This window comes from Malus sylvestris, chromosome 4, assembly GCF_916048215.2.
Source record: "Malus sylvestris chromosome 4, drMalSylv7.2, whole genome shotgun sequence".
Taxonomy (NCBI): domain Eukaryota; kingdom Viridiplantae; phylum Streptophyta; class Magnoliopsida; order Rosales; family Rosaceae; genus Malus; species Malus sylvestris.
The window spans coordinates 6,598,664-6,616,836 of NC_062263.1; the positions used below are offsets into that span (position 1 = coordinate 6,598,664).

Consider the following 18,173-nt stretch of genomic DNA (forward strand, 5'->3'; position numbering starts at 1 on the left):
TAAAATGTACATTTATGTAAATTTTTCAGAGAAATCAATAAACGAGCTTTATTTTATTAAAGTGTAAATTTTTTTTTAAATGCCACCCATTCATCTTTCCTATATACATATATATAATTTTATATGTATATATTCTATCGTGCAGGAAGAGCCCAATTTTTTTTTAATCATATATATATATATATATATATTCCTTTAATCATGGTGCACCCATTTTTTCCACATGGTGCCAGACGCACCAAAGACCAAACATTTTTTTTTCTTGCCTTTAATCATGGGGCGAGACGCACCAAAGATCAAACTTTTTTTTATTATATATATATTTTTTTTCTTCTTTTAGAATGGTGCACATGCGCACCTCCAGAAACTTTTGTAACTTTTTTTTTTCTTTCTTTTCGCCTTCGGTGGTACTCACACATACCACATCAAAATTTTTTTTATTATATTTTCTTCTTTGCTTTCGGTGGTACTTACACATGGTGCCATGATGAATCAAGATTCCATTTTTTCACATGGTGCCAGAGCACCCAAGACTCCACCATTCCTTCTTTATTCTTCTGGCGTATGTATGTATGTATGTATGTATGTATGTATGTATGGGGGCATAGCATGGAGGAAGGCGCTGGACTACTGGGAAACGACGTTGCTGGCGCGGTTGGAGGAGTGGACGAAGTCAGCGTCCAGTGCCATGACATGCACGCTCGTCGTCGACGATGATGACCTCACTCTCCGGCCGTCTTGGGTGTAGCACTCTTTTGGGTAGTTGTCAGACTCATCCATGACATTGAGATTGTGCTACCCCATGCATTCGTAAGTTCTGATGTATGGCAGATTAGAGTAGCCACCATGGCATTCCCAAGTACGTTCTCACCTCGAACCTTGTGGGGATCAGCTTCTGCTCGGGAACGATCCTGCAGTGATAAAGGTTTGGCTCTGCAGTGCTGATGGCGAGATTGGATTCATGGAGCTTGTACATGTGCAACTTCTGTGGCGTACATAACCCGAGCATCGAGTTTCAGGAGGAGAGAGAAGTCAGTCGTGAGCGTGCTTTCTGGCATCTGTGGACGACGACATCATTCTCGTCCACCTCCGGCTACTTGTACGAGTCCTCATGATCACCGCCATTGTCGAAATCATAACAGTTCCCGAGATCGTCGAAACTGTCCTCCTCCTCGTCGTTGGTCGCGTTGAAGCTTTTGAAGACCTTCCGAACTTTGTCGGTGATGATGATGATGCACTTGTCGTTGTGAGCAGGCGACGGAGATGGAGCCGCGTCTTGGATGCCTCGGGACTACCTTTTGCTGTTGTGCTTGCCTTTGCATCACGAGTTGCTGCCACAAAGAAAAGCATGAAGACAAGTCACCCTGTCAAAGTGAGAAGAGTACTCGCTGGGCTCACGATTTTGGGCTTCATCCTCAATAATCCAGCCCACCATTTATTATATTCTTTTCTTTTATTTTTTTATTTTTTTATTTTTTTATTTTTTTTACATGTGCTCCCTGCATTCATGGATTTCCTTGCTGTTTTGACGGATTACCCATGTTCACAATTGGTGGCAGCTTCTTGTGAATATGCAATTAGCGATGGAGTGGGCAGGATGTGGGTGTAACTATCCAAAAGACTGCAGCGGGGCTTCGCTGTGTAGTGCCTCTTGATCATAGTTTTCCCTCGGTGGTGCGCTGTCATGTGGTGCTGTGCAAGAAACTGCAGTGTAGTGCCTTTGATCATAGTTTTCCCTCGGTGGTGCCTTTGTCGTGTGGTGTTGTGCAAGAGACTGCAATGGGGATTTGTTGTGTAGTGCCTTTGATCACAGTTTTCCCTCGGTGGTGCCTTTGCCGTGTGGTGTTGTGTAAGAGACTGCAATGGGGATTTGCTGTGTAGTGCCTTTGATCACAGTTTTCCCTCAGTGGTGACGTTGCCATGCACATTGACCTTGCCGCTTGCCGTCGCTGCTCGCTGTTGCTGTTTTGGAGCTGATGGGCAGAAGGGGAGAGCTGCAGAGATGGCGGAGTCACTAGAGCTTGAGGCAGAATGTAAGGCGTCGAGCTTCATGATCGGCTAGTCGTTTGACGACGGTTATTGAAGTTCTTCGTTGATTTTGATCATGGTGGTCAGAATGCACTGCTGTTGCTACTTGGAGCTCGTTTTAGTACCGTCACTTTTTACCGTGTAGGGTTGTGCAAAAGACTGCAGCGAGTTTATGCTGTGTAGTGCCTTTTGTTACAACTTTCTCGGAGGTGACGTTGCCGTGCACACCGACCATGCTGCCTGCCAACTCATTCCTTTAAAGGAATAAAGTATTCGTATTTTGAATTTGCTCTTTATTCTTCAAAGCGTTCATGTTTTTTTTTTTGTTGATAATGTGACTATACTTAAAGTTTTGAAGTTTCGAGTTGCCTACGTACCCTCAGTTGAGGAGGGATCAAGTCATAACGTAGTTCAAATGAGCGATGAATTTAACAATGATTTTGATGATGATTTTAATGATGATTTTGCTGTACACAATTTATGCTCTTGCGGGCCAGGAGTTTTGGTTCATGTAGTTTAGGCTCGTGCGAACAAAGAGCAGGAGTTTGTCGCCTTTTAGGAGTAGTAGCGCTTCAAGAATCTGCCATTAATAGGGCTGATCTTCACGTCGTCTTCCGCCATGATTAAGTAGGCGTCATTGGTGTAGACTTCTTGTATTACGTATGGTCCATCCCATTTTAACGTGAACTTGCTTTTTGTCTTGTGAGTTGTGATGATAGGCCTACGCAATGAAAAGACAAGATCTCCCATTTGAAAAGAACGAGGGAGAACTTTCTTGTTGAAGGCCTTGGAGAGTCGTGCTTGATAACACTCCAAATGTTGCTGGGCTTCGAGTTTTTTCTCATCCAGCGCTTCCAGCTCTTGAAAGCGCAACTTTGCATTCTCTTCATCAGTCAAGCCTTCTTGTATAGCCATCCTTAGCGAGGGGATTTGACTTTCGAGCGGTAGAACAGCTCCCACGCCATATATGAGAGAATAAGGTGTAGCTTAGGTAGGCGTTCTATATGTCGTCCTGTATGCCCAAAGTGCTTCGCCTATTCTTTCATGCCAGTCTTTCTTTGTTCTGCCGATTACCTTCTTTAGGAGGTTGCATAATGTCGTGTTGAATGCTTCTGCGAGACCATTGGCCGGAGCATGATACATGGAGGATTTGTGCTGCTTGAACTTGTATTTCTCACAGAGCTCGTCCACGAGTCGGTTAGAGAACTATTTTCCGTTGTCAGTGACAATGTAGTGAGGCACACCATATCGGTGGATGATATGTTCCTTGATGAAACGGACGACAGTTTCCTTCTTGACTTCCTTCAGGGGTATGGCTTTAGCCCATTTAGAGAAGTAATCTGTTGCAGCCAAGATGTAAGCTTTTCCTGCAGATGACTTTGGCGCAATTGGTCCTACGACGTCCAATCCCTATGCATCAAATGGCCATGAAGTAGCTGTGGGGTGTAATGGTTCAGGCGGTTGATGTATGAAGTTGGCGTGAAATTGGCAGGCTTGGCACCTTTTGGCGTGTTCTAGACAGTCCTTTACCATGCTTGGCCAGTAGTAACCCATTCTTTTGAGTTGGAAATGAAGCTTCGGTCCGGACTGATGCGCCCCACATATTCCTGAGTGTGCTTCTTCCATGGCTTGATTGGCTTCTTCCTCGCCTAGGCATCTCAGAAGTACTCCTTTAAAACATCGCCGGTAAAGTGTCCCTTTGTAATAAAGGAAGCAATGTGCTCGTCGACGTACTTCAGAGCGGTGTTTTGGATCATCTGGAAGTATTCCATGCTCTAAGTAGTTGATCAGAGGCTGTCTCCATTCTTCAACGTTGACCGGAAGTATTGAAATAATGTTTGTATCACTTAGTACCATTTCAGTGACACGCGGGATTACCCATCTTTGGCAGACTGGCACATTTGCAGCTTTGTCTTCTCCTAATGTCATGCTCGAAGCTAGGTTAGCGAGAGCGTCTGCCATTTGATTCTCTTTTCTTGGCACGTGTTCTAGTGTTACAGCCTCAAACCTTTGTAGCAATTGCGTTGCCAGCCGGAAGTATGGGACGAGATCATCTTTCCTCACCTCATATTCAGTCAGGAGTTGATTGATTATGAGCTTGGAGTCACCATATATCTCAAGGGCTGTGATTTCCATGTTGATTGCCATTTAGAGCCCGATGATCAGTGCTTGGTACTCAGCGACGTTGTTGGAGCATAATTCGCTTAGTTGGAATGAATAAGGTAGTATTTGCCTTTGTGGCAACATGAATACTACTCATGCCCCCGCTCCGTCTGCTCGTGCAGATTCGTCGAAGAACATCGTCCATGTTGGGAATATGTCGATGTAGAACACCTCTTCGTCAGGCAAGTCGTTTGGGATTTTCCAATCGGCTGGGATTGAATGGTCGGCAAGGAAGTCTGCTAGCACTTGTCCCTTGACAGCTTTAGCTGGGACGTAGATGATCTCGTATTGATTGAGAAGCAATGCCCATTTAGCTAGTCGCCTTGTCAAAACTGGCTTGGACATGACGTATTTGACCGGGTCAGCTTTAGCAACCAAGTGGATAGTGTAAGCATGCATGTAATGTCTAAGCTTCTGGATGGCAAACATCAAGGCAAGGCACATTTTTTCTATTGGGGAGTAGTTCAACTCAGCACCGGTGAGCGTTCGACTGAGGCAGTAGAGCGCTCATTCTTTCTGGGATTCGTTTTCCTGTGCCAAGAGTGCTCCAACTGAACTTTCCTGAGCAGCAATGTACAATATGAGCGGTTTCCTTTCAACTCGTGCAGGTTTCTTGGCTCGGGCATGCTTCGAATGGCCTTAAAATGATGTTCATATACCTTACGTTGTGGGTTTCATGGTGGTTAAGCCTGGTGAAGATGTCAAAACTGATCATATTATTGAAACATATTTCAGTGAGGATTACTTTGGAATACCCGAATATGAAGAAAGGAGTAATCAAATGATGGCCAACTTTCTAGAGCGATCTTTGATTGGTCCACTTCAATGCCACGATGTTTGACAATGAAGCCAAGGAACTTTCCAGATGTGACACCAAATGCACACTTTAACGGGTTCATCTTGAGGTTGTATTTTCGCAACCTTTCGAACACTACTCGCAAATCCTTCAAGTGATCTGATCTTTTCTTTGTCTTGACCACCACATTGTCTACATAGCATTCTATGTTCTTGTGTAGCATGTCATTGAAGATCTTCTGCATTGCGCGTTGATATGTAGCTCCAGCATTCTTCAAACCAAAAGGCATCACCTTGTAGCAATAGATACCTTTTGAAGTGCGGAAGGCTGTTAGTTCCTCATCTTCAAGAGCCATACGAATTTGATTGTATCCAGAAGAGCTGTCCATGAATGATAATGCCCCATGGCCAGTGGTCGCGTCCACCATGATTTCAATGATTAGCAAAGGGAAGTCATCATTTGGGCAAGCATCATTAAGGTCTCGGAAGTCTACACAAACACATATTTGTCTAGATTTCTTAAGGACTATGACGATGTTGGAGATCCACTTAAGGTATTGCACCTCTCGAATGAAGCCTGCTTCGATCAACTTGTCAATCTCGACCTCGATTTGAGGGATGAGCTCGGATCGATAGCGTCTTTGAGTTTGCTTTATTGGTCGTGTTTCAGGTTTGACTGCAAGACGATGCACAGCAATGATAGGGTCAAGGCTGTGCATTTCTTTGCAAGTCCAAGCAAAGACGTCCTTGTACTCTAATAGCAGCTGGTAATACTTCTCTATCTCGTCTGCACTTAGTAATGCACTCACAAAGATAGGCTTTGGTTCCTCACTTGTGCCTAAGTTAAGTTTTTTGAGATCGTCAACTGTGGCTTGCCCCCCATCTTCGAGTTATGACGGTGCTGCAATGACATCTTCCTCGAGGATTTCATATTCTTCACCTTCTTGGATTGTGATGTGGAAGACGTCTTGGGCCTCTTCTTCGGTGTTGACCTCTCGAGCTTGTTGGCATGAAGATTGTCTAGTGTGGATGATGGTGCGCCTTTTCACTTTCAGTGATCCAACTGTGTTAACCTCCAAAATTGCTTGGCGCTTCATTCTTGAAGGAATGGAACTTCGAACGTCATCCTTTTCTGCCGGACGATCGATCCTTTCTACTTCTGGTGTCGTCTTTCTCCTTCTGGAAGGCTCTTTGGCTTCTTCTAGTCTTTCCATAACTGACTGTCATGGAGGAAAGCTAGTCGTATTGCTTTGCTTCTTAGGTTTTGACAACCTTTCGAAAACAGAGCTTCGAGATGCTGACGTGTTAAGCCTTTTGAAGACGGAAGTTCTGTTTTGACCGCCAATGAGTTTAGGTGCCGAAATTCTGGGCTTTGAACAATTCATTCTATCGAATACTGACGTCTGGGGGGGCAGGTTGAGGCTCCTATTTATCTTGTATATCGCTTACGCTGATGTGTTGAGCATTAGCATTTTTTGCCTTGCTGGAGATCTTCACCGGTGCATTTGGTGTGAAGCCAAGTCCAGCTTTGTTGTTGTTGACCCCATAACCATGCTCCTCCAACTTCTTCTGAGTTTTAGTAAGATCACGTTCGTTGTCTTTGACGATGTTCAAATCCTTCTTTCCTAAATTTGCAGATGAGGTGAAGTTGTACCCAGCTTTCGACATGAGTTTGTAGGCGTTTGGATCAAAACCTTCTTCGGTCCTTTTGGTTGGGAGAAAGCTTGGTTCTACCCCCTTTGGCAGGCCTTTTATGAAGCCTTGTGATGGTCTTGCAACCTTAGTGTCGCCTAGCTGTGTCAGAGGTAAAACTGCATTCGTTTTGAGCAACTTTACATTATCCATGTGCCGCTGTGCATTGGCTTTGCTTGCTGCAGTTTCAAACGGGAATTGACCATTCTTTCTTCTCGACGTCGGGATGTATCGGAAAATGGGTATGTTTGGTCCATTTGAGGGCGTCCTACTCCCTCTGGTTGTTACAGGTTTAGCAAGCTCATCGTCGTTTTTGCTTAAAGATGGCATAGCTTCTTCTTCTTGCTTCTTGGGCACGACTTGCCACTCCTGCTTTTTAGGTGTTGCTTTGCCCATGGATTTGATCTCTTTTGGAAGAGTTTCGGGCACCATGTCTTCATCCATATAGAACTTGGCGTCTGTGAAATGTGATTCGGCTTTGGTGAATGGCTTGGTGTCGCTATAGATCACCTTCACTCCTTCTCGGTAAAATTTTAAGCATTGGTGAAGGGTGGACGGTACTACTCCATTCGCATGGATCCAAGGCCTTCCTAAGAGCAAACCGTAGGAAGTTCTTGCATCAATCACGTGGAATATTGTGCTTGACTTGAGTTCACCAATGGTCATCTCCACTCGGATCATGCACATCGCTCTTTGTCATCCTTGGTTAAAACCTTGGATTAGTAGACAGCTTAGGGATAGTTTATCCACCTTGATGCCAATTATGGTCATTGTTGACTTTGGCATGATATTTATGGCTGATCCGGCCATCCACAAGCATGCGACTGACTTTGTGCTCCCTTACGTACCCAGAGACGAAGAGAGGTCGGTTGTGAGGCTTGGATCCTAGCAGCAAGTCTTCGTCAGTGAAGTGGATTGCGTTCTCGACGGCACAGCATGTGGCACATTCATGTGGCGAAAGCTTCAAGCTTTCGTTCTTGCTTTCTTGCACTTTATGGTCGTCGGAACTTGCCAAGACCGCTGCCAGTGCTCTTCGCATCTTCTTTGGCAACCAGAGCGCTCTCTCGATGCTAAAGTGTGTTGGCAGACCTTCTTCAGTTGTACGAGTCTTTTCCCCCTCAATGATGACAGCTTTGCCTTTTGAGGGTTCTTCCATTTCTGCTTCGACCATGTGACATGCAGTGGTAATGTACTGTTGGAAGAAGTCCTCCGGGAAGTATTCGTGTAAGGAAACGGGAATACGTGGCTCTTGCTCCATAGGTTCCCCAGCATATGTTGGCTTAGCAGTTCTTATGTTTCTTATAGGCTTCCTATTGTTACGGCGGCGGTGCTTTCTCGCTTGCTCCCCCTTTATAGCTTGTGGTCTTGGCTTCCTCGTCTTCTTATAGGTCACCAATGTCCACCCTTCTTCATTATCGATAGGTGCATCCTGGTCATTTTCCCCCAATGATGGTTGTGCAGAAGGTGCCGTGTAGCTTGTGCATTAATAGGAATGGTCGGGCATTTCTTGAAGAGGCACGGGATCAAAGGATCCGAACACGATCGTAGTGGTGTGCATTGTGGCTGTGTCTTCTACGTCGAGCTCAATCCGCCCTTGTTGTGCCAACTTCATGATGAGTTCTTTTAGGATGAAACACTTGCCCACATGATGACCCATGATACGATGGTACTTGCAGTACTTGGGATCATTAACGCGATTCATCTCTTCGGGGCGTTTGCATTCAGGCAACTCAATCACCTTCTTCTCCAGCAGGTCGTCCAGCATTGCGTCCATGTCGGAGTCCAGAAAAGGGTATACCTTCTGCTCCAGTTCCCTTAAGGTGTTTTTGTACCTATCTTGGGTGTGGGAATGCTCACTTCTTTTTATCTCATTTGCTTTGTTATTGAAGGAGATTTTGACGGGTGCGGACGAGGTCTTGATAGGGGTGGTATTGGTGGTAAAAGCTTCCTTGGCAGGCTTTTTCCCATGATTGTCTGCTCTTGAAGTAAACACCTTATCCCTTTTGAAATCGGTGATTGGCTCATTCTTTCCATGGTGGGCGATGCTCAGTTCCATGTCGTGGGCACGAGTGGCTAATTCTTCAAAAGTCTGTGGTTTGATACCTTAAAGGATGTATTGTAAACCCCATTGCATGCCCTGGATACACATCTTGATTGAAGAAATCTCGGAGAGCCTGTCCTTACAGTCAAGGTTTAGATTACGCCATCGGTTGATGTAGTCCATGACTGGTTCTTCCCTCCATTGCTTCGTGCTCGTCAGCTCTAGCATGCTCACAGTACGACGGGTACTATAGAAGCGGTTGAGGAATTCTCTTTCCAACTATTCCCAGCTGTTGATGGACTCGGGCTCCAGGTCCATGTACCACTCAAAGGCGTTTCCTTTTAACGAGCGCACAAACTGCTTGGCGAAGTAATCTCCTTCCGTCCCTGCATTGTTGCAGGTTTTGACGAAATGTGCGACATGTTGTTTCGGGTTTCCTTTTTCGTCAAATTGCATAAACTTCGGCGGTTGATAACCTCTCAGCATCCTTAAGGCGTCGATCTTCCTGGAGTAAGGCTTCGAGTACAACGTGGAGGCATGAGAGCTCCCTTCGTACTGTGCCTTGATGGTGTTGGTGATCATCTCTTGCAGCTGCTGGATAGAAAAAGATCTCATGAGTGCCGCTGCTTGGTCTGGTTCCAGCTTCACATCGATTTTCTTCACCAGAGGCTCCTCTTCTTCGCTAGCTCCTCTCTTTAGTAGATCATCCTCTGGGTCGGGTTTCTTGCCGTCCTGCGCCTCCAGTCGGTTAACTAGTGCTGCAATTTGCAAGTCTTTTTCTTCCACAGTTCGGGCTAGCCTTGCGATTGCTTCATTCATTTGAGCCAGCTGCTCATCGATTGAAGTTGCTCCAATGGTCATGACTTGCATGGCTGAATTGCCGCTTGAATTGGTATCAGATAGCATGGATTCGGAGTATTTCCTTGGATTTTCCCCCCTTGGTGCCCTTAGTAAGGCTAAGGTGATCACAGGCTCGTGCCTTGGGTGCTCTTGTTCCCTTGGCAGAGTTGATGCAGAGGTGAAAAAGACGGCAGAAGTAGCTTTTGCCTTGCTTCAAGTCGTGATGCTCAAAGTGACACCACTTGAGACGAGGACGCTCTTGTTCTTTGCGCCGATTGCGGGAACAGTTTGAGCCTTCCTTGATGCCATTAATTTTGGAAGTGTGTTTGAATTTCTTGAACGGAGAAAGAGATGAGAGGTAGAGATAGTCCCACTGGGCGTGCCAAATTTGTAAACACGAAATTTTCCTGAAACAAACGAAACAAGAACAACGTGCACAAAATAATATTTTGTATTTGATGATTTTGGGTTACAATCTCTCTCAAATTTGATCATCTGATTCGATCTCCGTAAGGTGTTGATTTGTGGATGTGCGATTGATCCAAGGGCCGTCGAGGTTTGATCTTGGATGAACGTTCTTCAAAGGCCATGGGCTTGATCTTGAAGGTGGATTTGAGCGGATCTTCAAGGAGCCGTTGGGGCTTGATCTTGAGGATGAGCGTTTCTTCAAGGGTCGTTGATGCTTGATCTTGAATGACGGTGATGAACGTATTTTCAAGGGCTTTTGGGCTTGATCTTGAAGAACAGTGATGAACGGATCTTCAAGAGCTTTTGGGCTTGATCTTGAAGAATGGTTGGATGTATGGATTTGTCGACGTTGTTGATCCAAATGGCCGTTGGGGCTTAATCTTAAGATGAACGGATGATGAACGATGAACACTTTCTTCAAGGGCCGTCAGGACTTGATCTTAAATTGGTGGAAGTTCTTCAAGGGCCTTTGGGGCTTGATCTTGAATTGGTGGAAGTTCTTCAAAGGGGCCGTCGGGGCTTGATCTTGAATGTGGAAGTTCTTCAAATGGGCCGTCGGAACTTGATCTTGAAGGTGGATGATTGTTGATCCAAGAGCCGTCGGGGCTTGATCTTGGAAGAACGATGAACGAAGAAGGAAGAAGGCTTTCTTGATTCTTCAGGAACCTAGATGCTTGAGAGCTTCGGAGTTTCAGAGCTTCAGAGCTTCAAGGTGTAATATGAATTGGTGAAATGAAATGAATGAAATTGACTTCTATTTATAGAATTTTCAAAGGCCTAATTTTGAATATAATATTCCAGATGAAATAAGTCATTTCTGCCAAGTGTTGACACGTGTCCTGTTTGACGACTTTTCTGACTCTTTTCAATTTTTCGTCGAGTCACACGCTACATGTAAAATTTATGTAATACATGAGCGTTGAAACTTTGATTTATCGGTCAACATTTATTTACCAAAATTTCGATATCTACAACCACATTCACAAATACATGTTTCAATGGAAGAAAAAGACCGCACTACTCTAGTCTTAAACACAAACCTCTTTATCAATTATCTCAAATAAGCCATTGTAAAGACTATTTCCACTTCACAGTAAAAATAAAGTGCATGAAGTAAAGCTCATATTTTTAGCAGAGGTATTTTAACAACAATTCTGTGAATGGTTGATTGGCCTGGTGGGGAGGATATTTCTCTTAGCCCCACTGCATCCCGGCTTCAAAGTTCTAACCATCCCCCGTTCCCTTGGTGTAGTTTACAATATAAATAGCACGTTTTAATAACTAAAAACATCAATTCTGATCATCCCTGCCAGTTTAAGCACACTAAAGGCCAAAGTTAATATGTTCTGCCTTCGGCCACCCAACCCCAGCAGATTCTTATATAAAATCCGAGATTAAGTTCCTAACAGAAACATTACCTGTTTTAGCTTTTTCCGTAGCTGGCTGTCCAACAACACGCATCATGATAAATCCCCCACCAATATCAACCAAAGGTAATTTACACTGACCCACTGTCTTCTTTTTCTCCAAAATCTGGCCAAAACTCATCAGTTTCACTTCATTCGCCGTCTTCGGCATCATAGTCTTGCCTACCAAACAATCAAAAGGGCAATCCAAGAAAATCAAAACAAAGCTGCAAACACAGTGAAAATCATATTAAAAAAAGGAGCCAAATTACAAATTTGTGACTGAATCCACAACTTCTAGCAAATTCTGATTTCCCAAATCGAAATTATGTTGGGATTTCATCTAATTATTAATAAAGTAATCAAGATACAACTAGTAAGTTCTCCTTGATTGGAAGATTTGACGATAATACTTTAGAAAAACTCATAGGATATACAAATTCTTGCTTTGGTTCGGTTTTGGTTTATTTTCTCCTTCCCAAATTTTTTCTCTTCGGTTTACGAGATGGGATTTTGGTTTTGATTACTGGACCGAAACCAGCCCTACGTATAAGTAGCGAACACACATCAATTGATCAATAAAGAAACTGGATATTAAATTGAACAAACCAGTAACAAGAATTTGTCGTTGAAACAGACAAATCATATCAACCTAATAAAATTAGGTATTAGTTGAAGGGTTTTCCCTTCCTTAGCAAGGAGAGGAGATTGCTTCTCCATAACAAAAAATAAACAAAACTCAGTTCGAGGATAAATCCCCTGAAGCTGTATACGGTATATCTTCTTTTATACACCACCTGCCTTCTCGTGCTGTAGCCAAAATACAACAGCACACGAAGGCCCAAAATTCTGTTACAGTACAAACTAATGCAAGAACCAAATGTTGTCATGCGAAGTCATGATAAAATATTGTTACGGTGCAAACAATTCTAAGCTTGAAGTAGTTATGAAATGTATATCAAGAACCAGTTACTATAGCTAGACATCAATCTAATCCAAAGAAACCTTAACATAGCTGAATTCAAAACAATCCTCAAACACAAATAAGAACAGTTAATCCCATTCTCCGAATCAACCACTAGAGATCCACAACATTCGCAAGTAAACATGGAAGGCACAAAAATCTAGCGGAGACTGGGACTCGCGGGAGTCGAGGATCAAGACAATGCCCTAGAAACCAGCTCTGGCAATATTCACTCAAAATATAATTACTTTCATAGGAGAAAAGACTAGAAGAAGAATGGAAAACACCGGTATGAAATTAAACCCAAACCCAGCAGGAGACTGGGACTTCGAGTAAAGGAACATACCTGTGAAGTTGCTCTCACCACCAGGCGCATGTAACAGGAAAATAACGCCAGCAGTTTCCCTTTTGACACAAAAGTAACCGATCCCTACAAACAAACAGAAGTGTTGAATGCCGCTAATACTTGAGTTTTGAGAAGTCAATAGACAATGAGATGCCATTAGAAAACCGAAAAACATGATATTGTAGTCTGCATTAGAAAAACTTTACTAAAATAAGTAAAAATCATATTCTAGGAAAATTACTATTGGTGTCTCTGTACTCAGAAAAGAAATAATGTTGTCAGTTCACAAAGGTGCAACTTCTCTGGAATTAGCAAAATTATGTCAAATCAGTCATATGCACTACAAAACTGAAATGTCAAAAGCACAGAAAGAAGATAAAATCTGAAAACAACTGCGCCCGGCATCAACCTTTAGATGTGAATCATGTGATAAGTTCAAGTGGGACAACTCAAGAATTCTTCATGACACTCTATCCTGCACCATATTAGCAGAATATTTTCACTTCAAAATTGGTAAAAAAACCCATGGACCTGCAAGTGTTTCTCAAGATTACAGAATTGAAATCAATTTACATGACATTGTGTTAGCAATCCTTTTCGTATAATCAGCTTCCTTCTATTCTAATCCTCAAAAACATCATAACCTGAACTTATATCCCCATTGACAACGGAATCAATATCTTTCATTAACTCCGTTAAGCCATCCAACAAAAGGTAAATTTCATCTCTCAGCCGATTTGTTGTGTCCCCCACCAAAAAGGGTGAAAATCCATCGCCCGCATCAACCCAAACACAGCCAGGATCCTTCCTCACACCCAAGTCCCTCATGAAAGTCCTCACTCTCGCTAGGTTGTTCCAACAACCAGCAGCAGCATACATGTTAGCAATTAACACATAGTAACCAGAATTTTCCGGTCTCATTTCTAACAGCTTCCCGGCTGCCCATTCCCCTATCTCCATATTTCCATGGATCCGACATGCTCCAATAAGTGTAGCCCACATAGCAGAAGTTGGCTTGTAAGGCATCCTTGTGATAATCTTCTTTGCTTTGTTTAGTAGACCGGCCCTCCCAAGGAGATCGACCATGCAGGCATAGTGCTCCAAATCGGGAGTTATACCATATACACTCAGCATCTTTTCAAATAGCATTTGGCCATGGATTACTAGACCGGAATGGCTACAAGCTGATAAAATTGAAACCATAGTTACATGATCTGGTTTTATGTGTAACAAGTTCATCTCTTCAAATAACTTCAGTGCAGCTTTTCCTTCACCCTGAACTCCATATCCCACAATCATGCAAGTATAAGTTACTTCATCCTTCTTCGACATTGAATCAAATACTCTTCTCGCCTGTAAAACCTTGCCCGATCTGGCATACATGTCCACAAGGGCATTCCGTAGCAATAAACAATCATCAAACACTACACGTTTTGTAATGTAGCAGTGGAACTCCTTCCCATGTTGAAGGTTTGCGACCCGAGCACAGAGAGGAAGGATGCTGGCAATAGTAACATAGTTAGGTTCAATTCCTGAACACAACATCTCCCTAAATAAGAATGAAGCTTCCTCAGCTCGATCCATGTGAGAATAACCAGAAAGCATGGAGTTCCAAGTAATTATACTCCTATCTTCTATCAATTCAAACAAAGTATAGGCTTTCCTAAGGTCTTTGCACCTAGAATACAATGTAATCAATGCATTATTAACATTATCATACCCATCACAACCACTACGAATCGAAAAACCATGAATTTCCTTCCCTGATTTAATGGCTCCATTGTGGGAACAAGCACTCAAACCAATCGTCAATGCTACGAGTCCAATAAAATACCACAACTTATTATTTGAGAAAGCAACTCAAGAGCGCCCCTGAAATTACCTGTCCTCAAGCACCCACCAGCAATGGTATTCCAAAGTAAGATATTAACTCCAATACCCTCCATCTGCATGTTTCCAAACAGCTCAAATGCATCCGTCCACATGCCCTTGGAGGCATAACCAGAGATCATTGCATTCCAAGAAATTGAATCCCTTGTGGGCATTTTGTCGAATAAGTGACGAGCAACGTCGAGAAGCCCAAATTTCCCATACATGGAGACCAATGAATTATGCACAAATAAATTCCACTCCTGACAACGAGCATCAATGGACTTATGCACCTCCCTGCCAAAACTTATATCCAATTTTTCACCGCAAGCCTTGAGAACAGATGGGTAAGTGAAACAATCTGGCCTAATCCCCTTGTTGACCATTTGTTTATATGTAGAGAGAGCATCATCCAAAAGTTCATTTTTAACATATGAAGAGATAAGCAGATTCCAAGGTAGAGGATGCAATATATTTGAATTCTCAAGAATGATACGAGCCTCAGCATGGAGATTAAACAACAACAACAACAACAAAGCCTTTTCCCAAGCTGGTTACATTTTACTCAAGCATGGAGATTAAAGCTTGAGTAAAATGTAACCAGCTTGGGAACCAAAATGGGGTGTCGTTCAAACCCAAATCTAACAATATGTGCATGAAGTTGTTCACCCTGTGGTAATGATTTATGGTTGGCACAAGATAAGATAACAGAAGAGATGGAATGTAAGATAAGGTCACAAGTAGGAGAAGAGGCATGGAGCTGGACAAGAGAGATAGTTTTGAATGCTTTTGATAAATTTCCTTGGCTTGCATAATTATTGATGGATGTAAGAAGAGAATCTATCATAGAATCATCAACAGCTGAACCTGTTTCCGAAATACATAAAGCAGATGATTTCCCAAATTGTTTCGTTCCTTCCTTCCAGCTTTTAGGTATGAATCTCTGGATTTGAGATATAGAAAGGCCTCTTGGGATGAAACGAGAATAAGATGGTGGCATACACTATAAAGTATCTTGTGCACATAATAACATGGTAAGCAAGAACTGATCGCATGACTTTGCCCAAATTTGCAGCAGGTGTCTTGAGAAAACTGGCTAACAGGAGATCCACTTTTGATTATTAAGATCAGGGACAACTGATCAGATTAAAAAGAAAACCATATCTCTCCTGAAAAATAATTAGAGAAAGTGTTAAAAATAGCATATTTTATACAAGGTTTTTTAGCCAAAATGGTCCCTGAGATTGTCATAACTACTCATTTTAGTTCCTAAGATTTAAAGTCGATAGAAGTGCTCCATGAGATTGTCCACCATCAATCATTTTGATCCTTCTATAAAAAATCTTCGTTAAATTTTAAGAAACCACCAGTTCAAGTGGAGGGGTTGATATGACAAAAATACCCTCAATTTAAAGGAGATTTTCACGGAAGGACCAAAATGATTGACAGTGGACAATCTCAATGACCACTTCTGTCAATTTTAAATCTCAAAGACCAAAGTGAGGAGTTGTGCCAATCTCAGGAACCATTTTGGCTAAAAGGCCTTTATACAGTCATGAAATGTGAGACCGGTCACCATATGTATACATCTTAAATAGTTCATATACAATAACTTGAAAGTAGGGTGTGTTTAAATTTATGCGTGTGCTTGTGTGTGTGCATGAGGGAGTGCCTCAAACTACGACCAAATTGATCAGTAAAAGTAAATGACAAGACAACACATAACAGGTTTTGGTTAAGTACTTTGCAAAACAAAAAGTACCATGGCAAGTTACACAGTTTCTGATGTGGCCACTGGCACAGTAACATATTCTGAATTTTTGGGAACGCACAAGTAGAGTCTTATTCCTTCACAGCGCCCAGCTGCTTTTCTACTTTTCCACACCCATTGGCACAACAACCATTTTCTTTAAACTTTTATAGGCTTAGGGAGTAGAATTTATGGTTGATTACTTTAGGATGTAATCACCGTTTAAAAGCTTAGGGTATAGGGCTTAGCTCTTAACTAGGAATCTAGAATCTGTACTAATCTCTTGTAACAAAAAAAGGACTCTGAAAGAGAAAGTAATTCATTGAATTGAACTAATAAAATTGGCAATTGTGGTCCTATTTAAGTTTTCCTTCTTGAAAAGAAGGAAATTTTGCATTGTTTCCCTTCAATCTGTATTTAAAATCAGTTGTGATGCCGAAGGTCAGTGTGATGCTGGAATTTATCTAAATACTCTATTGCAGTGATTCCAATACCCTTTTGGTATGATACCAAAGGCTGGGGTGTGTCCGGATATCTACCCCGTTCGTATTTATTCCTATTGTCCTGCATCACGTATTCCAGAAAGGAACCAGAAACTAAGACTACCCATTAGAAGCAGTAAACTTGTCAAACATCAAAAGTCCTTACGGTGCGCTTGGAGAGGGGATTTTTAAGTTCCATGTAACGTATGACAAATTTGTTAAGAATGCACTACAAAAAATAGATAAAGGAACTTGAAAATCACTAGATGCAATACATTTGATAGAACTTTCAAATAACTCCTTGAAGGTGTCATTAGGTGTTTTAGTAGTAGCTTAACAGTGCTTGAGTAGTTCATTGGTAGTGTTCTTGTGATGCATTTTAACAATAGAGCTTAAATTTCCTTGGTACTCGAAAGTCTCTCATCCAAACATAAGGTTCAAGCCTAAGCGAGAGATGTTCTATAACTAGAGTCAAGCTCAAAACAGCATTGGGCCTCAATGAATGATGAATGAGTTAAGGAGCTGTATCATCAAGTTCAAATGACCATTATATATATATATATAGGCACCACGGGCATCGGCGGGATTTATAACCAGACTTGGAATAGTGCTTGGAAAAACTGGCTATATCAGATGTTAAATGATATCAAATAATAATGACTATTATCGGATATCTACAGCGAATGGAGAAATTGAAGACAAATTGGGTTCAGGGTTCTTTTATATTGCACAAAACCAATAACAACATTGGTTGACTGACTGAAATGTAAGCGAGGAAATAGGAATGAGAGTGAGGGAGGAAGAAAGGTACCGCAAAACCAGTGAGAGCAATTGGCCTGACAAGGAGTGTCGAAGTTGCCATGGCAAACCGAACACACATCGCCTCCTGGAGGGCCGTCCATTCCGATCTCTCCTTCGCTTACCCCGCCGTTCGTCTCTTAGATACTCTGTCCCCCATTAATCATGACGTGCCACGCAAATGGATAAACACGTATCGCTTTTTGTTCTGGAAATTCACTTTCGGAAGAAGAAAATAATTTAAATTTAGAAAAATAATTTATAAATGAGAACTTTAATGAAAAGTTCTCGGCAAGGAAGAAAATATCGGTGATATCGGAAATATCGGTAGTCCGAAAACACGGAAATATCGATGGAAATATCGGTAAAATATCGATATCGATAAAAATTACATGGAAACCACGGAAATTGTAAGAAAAACTTGGAAATTTTTATTGAAACTTTGTAGGATGTTTATTTAGTCAATTATCTATTAGTTTATCACAAAAAATTGGAAGGAAATGCATTGCATGATGGATTTAACATTATCAA

General features: G+C 42.2%; 1 protein-coding gene and 1 pseudogene across 3 annotated transcripts; both read right to left on the bottom strand.

The window, feature by feature from the left end:
- LOC126619525 (uncharacterized) lies at positions 1-14,674 on the bottom strand. Of its 3 annotated transcripts, XM_050287916.1 has the most exons (4): positions 14,626-14,674; positions 12,744-12,827; positions 11,446-11,660; positions 1,338-10,732 (listed from the first exon to the last, which is right to left on the bottom strand). In XM_050287916.1, exon 4 carries the CDS (start codon positions 7,363-7,365, stop codon positions 6,412-6,414), a length of 954 nt encoding a protein of 317 aa, XP_050143873.1. In that variant the 5' UTR covers positions 7,366-10,732; positions 11,446-11,660; positions 12,744-12,827; positions 14,626-14,674; the 3' UTR covers positions 1,338-6,411. The 3 variants fall into 3 exon arrangements, with proteins under 3 accessions (XP_050143874.1, XP_050143873.1, XP_050143872.1); XM_050287917.1 differs by lacking the exons at positions 1,338-10,732; positions 14,626-14,674 and adding an exon at positions 1-1,331 and having other exon boundaries at positions 11,446-11,616; positions 12,744-13,155; XM_050287915.1 differs by lacking the exon at positions 14,626-14,674 and having other exon boundaries at positions 12,744-13,155.
- LOC126619524 (pentatricopeptide repeat-containing protein At1g71490-like) lies at positions 13,154-17,909 on the bottom strand (annotated as a pseudogene).
- Between the last annotated feature and the right edge of the window lie 264 nt (positions 17,910-18,173).